This window comes from Mustela nigripes, chromosome 14 (genome assembly GCF_022355385.1).
Source record: "Mustela nigripes isolate SB6536 chromosome 14, MUSNIG.SB6536, whole genome shotgun sequence".
In the NCBI taxonomy this organism is placed as follows: Eukaryota; Metazoa; Chordata; class Mammalia; order Carnivora; family Mustelidae; genus Mustela; species Mustela nigripes.
Window position 1 is genome coordinate 8,314,315 of NC_081570.1, and position 8,614 is coordinate 8,322,928.

Sequence of the window (8,614 nt, forward strand, 5' to 3'; positions counted from 1 at the left end):
GGGGGGGGAGCAGGCTCCCTGCTGAACAGAGAGCCCGATGCAGGGCTCGATCCCAGAACCCTGGGATTATGACCCGAGCTGAAGGCAGAGGTTTAACCCACTGAGCCACCCAGACGCCCCAAGACAGTTTTGAATAAGCGTGGCACTTGCCCTACTCAATGTCATAATTTAAGATATAGTTGTTGAAACCATTTCCTATGGGTGCAGAATCCCCAATTAGGCCAGTGGAAGATAACAGGAGCAGAAATTGGTTTATACATATAGAGAAGTAGGGTGGATGTCAGAGCTAATGTTGTAAGTCAGTGAGGAAGAGACAGACTTAATAAAAGACACTGGGACATTGGATATTCATTGGGAAAAATATAGATTCCTACTTCGCACCATAAATTAATTCCAGATGGATTGAAGATGTAAATAGGCAAAACGAAACTCTAATATGTGATGTCAAGAGTAGGAAATAGTTTCTTAAAACTCTAGGAGGCACAGAGTGAAAGGGAATAGATCAATAACCTTGACCATGACAAGTTTGTTTTTCATACAAACAAAAAAAACCCAAACCATGACAGTAAAACAGCATAAAGAAAGTGGAAAACAAATCCACAGCCTAGGAGAGGCAACTCACTGCATTTAGGAGACAATTAATTAGTATTTAGAACACCAGAAGAACTGCAGCTCAAAAAGAAAAAAGCCCAAACAACCCAATAGCAAAATGAGCGGAGGGTATGAACAGGCAATTCTCAGAAGAGGAAAATGGAATGGTCAGTAAATAAACCTGTAGAAAAGGGCTCCCCTCACCATTAACTAAAGATGTAAATTAAATAGGTAGCAAGGGACACTTCCCCTGACTCCTAAGTACTTCCTTCTCATGTGGACCTTGGACAGATGCAAAAGTGTTCATTACAGCTCTGTGATTGCAGGAAGGTGAAATCACACCAAATGGGAGAACAGAAAAATTATGTGTTCATATGGTATCATTTTATGCAGAAGTTAAAATGAATGGACCAGAGCTGTGTTTATCAACATGGCGAATTTTCAAAAACTCAGTGTTGAAGGAGAGAAGAAAGGGAAGTGTAGAATATGCATAAAGTGCAATCCCATTATTTTCATTTTAGAAGCCCATACAACAAATGGCTGCATCTAAAGATACACAGGGAATGGAGGGCCTGGCTGGCTCAGCTGGTCGAGCCTGCACTCTTGATTTCTGGGTTGTGGATTCAAGCCCCACTTTGGGTATAGAGATTACATAAAAATAAAGTTTAAAAAAAAAATGACACACAATAATTTCAGGTTAGTGGTTTTTCCCAGGGGAGAGAGAGAAGGAAACTGGATTTTTTTTTTTTTAATGGTATCTAACATTTTAATTTTTAAAACCTGGAGCAAATATGGCCTGACACCAAGATGTGCCAATGTGACGGATGTGGAGGGGAGGCTGTTGTTGTTTTTTGTGACATTTCAAGTGTTGATTTGAAGTGTTGGGGTCCAGGAGCAAATGGTGAGAAAGGATTCTTGAGAAGTTTTTGGTACAAAAGAGGTGGTTTTATTAAAGCACACGGGGATAAGGCCTGTGGGCAGAAAGAGCTGTACCAGGATGGCGAGCAGTGACTGATTATATACTTTTAAATTGGGAGGGGTTAGCAATAGTGTTAGGTCTTTAAGGAATTGGGGAAGCAAGGTTTGCAGGACATTGAGGGGCTAGCTGCTGTTAAGATACGGTGATTTAGTACTGCCCAGTGAAGCCTTAGTCCTGACACCCTTCGGATGGCCATCAGTGGGCCCTGTGCTTCGAGGATGATCGCTCACCTGCATCTTGGGGAGGACCAGTAGAGATAAAGGAAGTTTCCAAAGGGATTTTCATTTGTTAAAGACCACTTAGGACTTACTGGATTCTGGAGATGAGGCTACCATCCAGCTAAGGTTGCCTTTTGCCTCTAGCAAAGCATAAACATGGGTGCAGTCGAGTGGCCTGAGGAAGGTCACGCTGCCTGTCTCAAGTGTTTGCCGAGCCGAGTTTTAAGGGGATTTAATTTTTTCTACATTTCTTTTGCCTTTGTGTTCCCCACATCCGTATTTCATAATTTAAGAATAGTTCCCTGGCACCTGGTGGGCTCAGCCAATGGAGCATCCAAGTCTTGATCTCGGGATAGTGAGTTCAAGCCCTGTTTTGGGTGTGTAGAGATTATTTTTAAGTAAAATATTTATAAAAATAAAAATAAATTTAGAAAATGGTTTCTGATGTAGAAGATCTCTCAAGGCAGGTTTTTTGTTGTTGTTCTTCTTTTTTTTGTTTTGTTTTTAAGATTTATTTAGTGGAGGGGTGCCTGGGTAGCTCAGTGGGTTAAATAAAGCCTCTGCCTTCGGCTGAGGTCATGGTCTCAGGGTCTTGGGATCAAGCCCTGCATCTGGCTCTGCTCAGCAGGGAGCCTGCTTCCTCCTCTCTCTCTGCCTGCTTCTCTGCCTACTTGTGATCTTTCTCTGTTAAATAAATAAATAAAATCTTTTTTAAAAAGTAGTTTTTTTTAAAAAAAAAGATTTATTTAGCGGAGGGGGGATTTATTTATTTATTTGAGGTGGGGACGGGGAGAGAGAGAGACTCTTAAGCAAACTCGCCGCTGAACATGGAGCCAATGCAGGGCTCGATCTCAGAACCCCAAGATCGTGACCTGAGCCAAAATCAAGAGTTGTGACTGATGCTTACCCAACTGAACCACCCAGGTGCCCTTCAGACAGAGTTTTTGTTTTTGTTTATGTCTTTTAAGTTTACATATGGAGAGCAAGAAGATAATGCTGTAAGCAGCCAATATATTTTAAAAGAAGAGATGCTACACCATTTCCTGCCAACGATGGTAGAAATGCCCCTGACCGGCGAGCATATGTTCCTTAACCCCGGTTCTGTAGCGGTGGAGGAATGTAGCCAGAAGGGCTGCCTCGCCCTTTCCCTCCTTGAGCTCTTGGGTTTCAACTTGACCTTCGTCTTCTTGGCAAGCATTCTTGTCCTGATCGAGGTGAGGCGGTGTGAGTGTTGCATTTTGGCTGATGAGGTTTTGGATTCCTCCATCTCCCGTTCTGGAATGTCAGGAAACTGAATTAGGCTTGGGATATAGATTCCTACAAAGTGGCCTCTCCCGCTCCTCGAGCTGTTTGTGAAAGTAAAGGTTTCCGCCTCTGGTGAGATGACAGAGGGAAAGCCCCCTTAGGAGGGGGGTTCTCAGCCTCCGCAGCACATTAGAACCACCTGGGCAACTTTAAAAATGACTCTAAGTGACTTTAAAATACTTTAAAACTAGCCTTAAAAATGGCTGCTACCCAGCTCAAGTGAATGAGATCTGAATCTCCGGAAGTGGAGTGCCAGGGTAGATGCCAAGGCCCCCGGGGGCTGCGGAAGCCCCGGCACTTGACAAGGATGCAGCCAGGGCGGGGCCCAGCATCTGTGTTAACAGGCCCACCAGGTGATGCTCACACTGCTCGGGAAGAAGGTCGGTTCCCCCTCGTCGGCGGGGTTGTTGCAGGTAAGCCCCAGCGCCGGTGGATTTCGAGTTCATGGGCATCCTTCTCTTCCCCGTCAGCCAGTGGCAGCAGGTTCCGGGATCCCTGAAATCAAATGCTATCTGAATGGTGTGAAGGTGCCCGGAATTGTCCGTCTCCGGACCCTGCTCTGCAAAGTCTTTGGAGTGCTGTTCAGTGTGGCTGGAGGTGAGGAGGGTCTTTCTGACTTTGAGCCTTCCGAGTACCGAGGGGGGAAGGTGACTAGAAGTGCTGTGTGTGTGAATGCAGTAGATTTGGATTTGAAGGGCCTGCCCTCAAACAGATCCCTGCAGTCTTTGTTGATGGGTTAAATGTAGGCCCTTAAGTTACCAGTCAGAGATAACCCGATTCACACACATTTAGTTTTGAAGTGGAAAGACCAGTTAGTTGGTTTGTGGAGTTGGCTTTTAGTAAGGTCAGCAAGGTTTTTGTGTAAACAACCAAACAGCAAATGTTTTAGGCCCGATGGGCCAAGAGGCAAAATGGGAGATAAGATGTAGGGACTTCTACATGTGTAACCGTTGGAAATAGGTCTGCGTGAGAATGTAAAGACCATTCGTCATGCCCTGGCTGTAGAAACAGGCATTGAGCCTGTTTGGCCCGCAGGCTGTAGTTTTCTGACTGCTCATATTAAGGAATATTTTTTCTGATTTGATGAGAATTTGACTCTTGCTCTTACAAAGTCACGTATACTCGCCTCTGCTGTACGGTTGTCGAGAGAAAGGTCTGCCTAGCGGAGGTCTCCTAACCGAGAGAGCTTTCCGTGCTGACGGATGGTCGTCTTTTCCACCTGTTCCCAGGGCTCTTTGTGGGGAAGGAAGGCCCCATGATCCACAGCGGAGCCGTGGTGGGAGCCGGCCTCCCTCAGGTGAGAGCTGCTGGGCTTCGAGGACACAGCCCTCAGCTGGGGGCCCCTGGGCAGGGCCATGTCCGTGGTTGAGTTTGCAACACATCCATTGCGAGCATCTAACATGGCCTTGGAAGCTGATGTCCGTCTGGGTGGGTGTGAAACTGTCCCATCACCCAGCAGAGAGGGGCAGCTGGCACCCCTGGGTTTTAACAAGGCCCTGCCGCATACTCAGAGCAGCGATGGCACGTAGAGAAAGTCTGTTCAAATGGAAGTCAGCGGGTGCGCCCGCAGCCAGAGCTGAGCGCCGGCCCGTCAGGCGGGCGTGGATCACTGCTGCGAGGCCAAACCCCAAGGGGCTGGGAGCACCGACCGAGATGGTTCCAGGCCCAGGTCTATAGCAAGGCCATTCGTAGGCGCCCCAGACTGCTGTTTGCCGACATGCTGTCGGGGCCGGACTTGGTGTCCAGCTGCTTTCTTCTTCCGACCCCCCGCAGGGTTGCTTGTCCCCATTCTCCCATCCTCCACTGAGGAAACCGAGGCTTACAGCTGGCTCGGGACCCCAGAGGCCCCCTGCTTAAGGGTTTCTCAGACTCCCCAGCTGGAAGGCCGGGACGTCTCTGTTCTTTGAACCGCACCTTGGAGATGTTCACTCTCGGGCTCTGAGGGGAGGGACTCACCGTGGCTGTGGGTTGTCGCCGCACAGGAGGGAAGACTCTTGTCCAGAGCCCGTCTGTTGGTCTCTCTCGTCACTGCTTCCCCTCCTTTACCTCAGGCACTGGCCTCCCAGAGGTGAGCTGAGAGGCGGAGGGAGGCCAGGAGAGGACGGGGCAGCAGCGTGAGCACTCGCCGGGGTCACTGGAAGCCGGCTCTTTGCGCCCCTTCCGTCCTGAGCGTGGCCCCGAGCAGAGCCTGCTTCATCTTCCGCAGCAGCTTTCGCTTCCTCCCTCCACTCAGCAGTTCCCCTTTCTCTGTCTTGCTGACTGTGTACCAGACGTGAACCGTGACTTCCAAAGATCCTAGAAGTCTGGGGGGCAGGAAAAGAAGTTCCTTCCAGAAGTAACGTCTTTCTTCCCCCGCACCGCAGTTCTGGCCTCTTCCTTCTTGCAACACATCTGCAAAGGTGTCCCCAAGCACAGGGAACTTTCTGGCGCCTGGGATTCCTGCAGCTGTGGTCCCCCTGCGCCCGCCCTCCCCGCCGACCCTCATCTTGTTTTCTCTCTGTCTAGTTTCAGAGCATGTCCTTACGGAAGATCCAATTTAACTTCCCCTACTTCCGGAGCGACAGGTATGGAAACCCGACCCAGTTCGTTTGCTGCCTACTCAGTGCCCACTGCGGTCTCCGTAGCTGGCTCCCAGGCGGCCCTACTGGGCAGGCTGCATGCGGAACCCACCTGTCGGAATGGGGGGGTTGGGATGCTTCTGAAAGTAAGCACGAGGGCCAGGCCGGCTTCGGGGCTTCTGTTTTGTTGTGACATGAGGCCTAGAACCATCTCGGGCAATGAGGAAGACGCGGTCCGGTATTGAAAACACGACCAGGGAAGTCCACAGACGTATTATCAAGAATGTATCTTATATTCCAAAATAATGTACTTGGTCCGCCCCGTTTCTGGGCTGGAAGGTGCTCTTCTGGGTACTTTCTCGCCCTGTGGGATCCGGGCGGGTCACTGACGTGCGCACCCCGCTCGGCCTTCGGAATCGAGGCCAAGGTTCAGAGTCATCCACCTTCCCCGTCTCCTGTGGGGCTCCCTGCGGGTCGCCGTTACCCGCTCCTGGTGTTTTCACTGCTGCTCTGGCTTTCTGGGAGAAAGATCTGGTCAGAGTGTGGCTCAGCAGGGACTGACGGAAGTCTGGGCTCTGCCGCCTCAGCCAGTGGCTGAGATCCCGCGTTCAGAGTGGCCCGATGTCAGGAGCCCTCCTACTAAGGCGGGCGTTTCGCTCTTAGGGAAAGCATATTTGCTGGGGAGTCTGCCTCAGCGGACACCTGGCCTCCGGAAGCCCTGACCGTTCGTGGGTCACGAGACAGGATGTTGGGAGACAAGGAAGGGAACACCTGCTCTTCGGGGTCTGAGAACTGTTTTGGGTAAATCACTTCTCTGTTCTCCCCACAGAGACAAGCGGGACTTTGTGTCCGCCGGGGCGGCTGCTGGAGTTGCTGCAGCATTCGGGGCCCCTGTCGGGGGTACCCTGTTCAGTCTGGAAGAGGGCTCGTCCTTCTGGAACCAGGGGCTCACGTGGAAAGTGGTAAGAAGGACTTCCGTGAGCCCAGCTCCTTGGATTTAGTCGGTCCGCCTGCTAGTCCGCCTGCTAGAACTGACGTGGACATCTCTGACTCGGTGCGGTCCCCTTTCATTTGGATGAGACCAGGAGGGCTGACTTTATTAGAAATTCCTCTGCTGTGGACACACAATCTCTAAACCATAGACTTTTCTGTACTTTTCCTATCATCTGCAAATCACACGGCCATTGTCTTCCCTTGATGAACCATCTGGCCTGAAAACGGGAGATGGGGACAGACAGTGGCAGAATCTGGACTTGAGCACTCCTAGCCTCCTCCCTCAGACTAGTACGTTCCTCCTCCTGTGGTCACTGTTCCCTTTTGGGGCTCAAGGTCTAGTCCACAACAGGCTCTAAATGAAGAGACTCTCGCAATAAGCTAACACGGACTTCTCACAGCCCGTCTCGCAGTCTTAGCACCCGAGGAGGGCTCAGGGCAGTGGCGACCAGAGCTCTGTGTCCAACCCGGGCGTGTGGGTTTCTGGGTGGCGGGGAGGGTTTCTGAGGCTGCGCCTGGGAGAAGGTCGGTCCTGTTCCTCCTGACTGTTCTCTCCTGTCTGTCGCCTCTCTCCCAGCTCTTCTGCTCCATGTCTGCCACCTTCACCCTCAACTTCTTCCGTTCTGGGATCCAATTTGGAAGTTGGGGTTCCTTCCAGCTGCCCGGATTGCTGAACTTTGGGGAGTTTAAGGTATGTTTCATCCTTCCATAGTTTTGGGGGGGGTTTCTTATTTTTGTTTTTGTTTTTACTTTACAACCTGAAAATTGTTTCTAAGTAAAGTAGCAGAGCACGGTGGTTGGAAGGGTCGGCAGAGCTTCTAGTGGGTCTCTCTGCCCCAGGAGTCTCCTGTGCGTGCTCCGTGCTCGGTGTACGCAGGCGTCCGGCTCTGTAATGACTCGCGGAGATGGAAAGTGGGCGCGCTGCTTGTTTCCGGCTTCCCTGCGTCTGTCCCTTCCTGTTCTCACGGGCACTCTGGTTTCTCTCTCCCTCCCTTCCCCTTCTCTCAGTGCTCTGACTCTGATAAAAAATGTCATCTCTGGACAGCTATGGATTTGGGTTTCTTCGTCGTGATGGGGGTCATTGGGGGCCTCCTGGGAGCCACATTCAACTGTCTGAACAAGAGGCTTGCAAAATACCGTATGCGAAACGTGCACCCGAAACCTAAGCTCGTCAGGTACCTGCTCGCCTCCCCCAGCTTGCCGTGGCTCCCTGAGCTTCGTGTGGGCCAGGCCGTCTCTCCCGAGGAAGGCACTTGTAGGCACGGATTCTACTTCCCACACCAGCTTTGATTTCATGTCTAAGACTAAAAATGGAGAGAGGGTTGTAGATCCCGTCCAGTTGTCAGATGGGCTGAAAGACTGTCTGAGCCTCGTTCATATCAGGGGTGCTGTTTGCCTCCCGGCCACGACGACACATGGCGAAGTCAGAAGGGTCAGTGCGAGTCAAGGCCCAGGACCTAAAGTGGAAGCCCGTTTTGTTCCTCAGAGATGCCGTGGGGGTAGCCGCCCACGTTCCTGGCCACCCACTGTTGACTTGCACATTGCTAGAACGGAGCGAGTCGCTGACCAGTTCCGCACGGGTCCTGACTACTGGCTCGGGGCTGCTGTGTGTGTGGGCTCTTGGGGGAGAAGAGGGTCGGAGTCGACAGGATTGTGTTTTTAGTTCCTGAGGCTGGGGTGTCTTTTTTATCTTGTATGGTAACAGCTGTGCTTTGCTTTCTAGAGTCTTGGAGAGCCTCCTGGTGTCCGTGGTAACCACCGTGGTGGTGTTTCTGGCCTCGATGGTGTTAGGGGAATGCCGACAGATGTCTGCTTCGAGTCAAATCGGTAATGACTCATTCCAGCTCCAGGTAACCCTGTGCACCTGCTGCCCGTGTGCTAGACCCCAGAGAGGGAGAATCCAGAAATGGGTGACCCACCTCTGCGGATTGCTAATAGCTGCGTGTTGCCTGCCCTGCCCCCCCCCCCCC

General features: G+C 51.2%; 1 protein-coding gene and 1 long non-coding RNA gene across 3 annotated transcripts in view; one reads left to right on the forward strand and one right to left on the reverse strand.

The window, feature by feature from the left end:
* Positions 1–8,614, forward strand: part of CLCN6 (chloride voltage-gated channel 6) — a 30,769-nt gene that overhangs the window by 9,147 nt on the left and 13,008 nt on the right. For both annotated transcript variants that reach the window (XR_009399558.1, XM_059375580.1), the window contains exons 6-13: positions 2,896–3,002; positions 3,564–3,690; positions 4,323–4,390; positions 5,599–5,657; positions 6,481–6,613; positions 7,222–7,335; positions 7,653–7,819; positions 8,368–8,494. Coding sequence is in view for 1 of the 2 variants with exons in the window: in XM_059375580.1 (XP_059231563.1) it covers positions 2,896–3,002; positions 3,564–3,690; positions 4,323–4,390; positions 5,599–5,657; positions 6,481–6,613; positions 7,222–7,335; positions 7,653–7,819; positions 8,368–8,494 (902 nt within the window). In the remaining variant the exon portion in view is untranslated. The remainder of the gene's footprint in view (positions 1–2,895; positions 3,003–3,563; positions 3,691–4,322; positions 4,391–5,598; positions 5,658–6,480; positions 6,614–7,221; positions 7,336–7,652; positions 7,820–8,367; positions 8,495–8,614) is intronic.
* On the reverse strand, positions 2,979–5,328 carry LOC132001222 (uncharacterized). The gene is made up of 3 exons (XR_009399559.1): positions 5,050–5,328; positions 3,458–3,588; positions 2,979–3,063 (listed from the first exon to the last, which is right to left on the reverse strand). It is a non-coding gene; the product is annotated as an uncharacterized LOC132001222 (long non-coding RNA).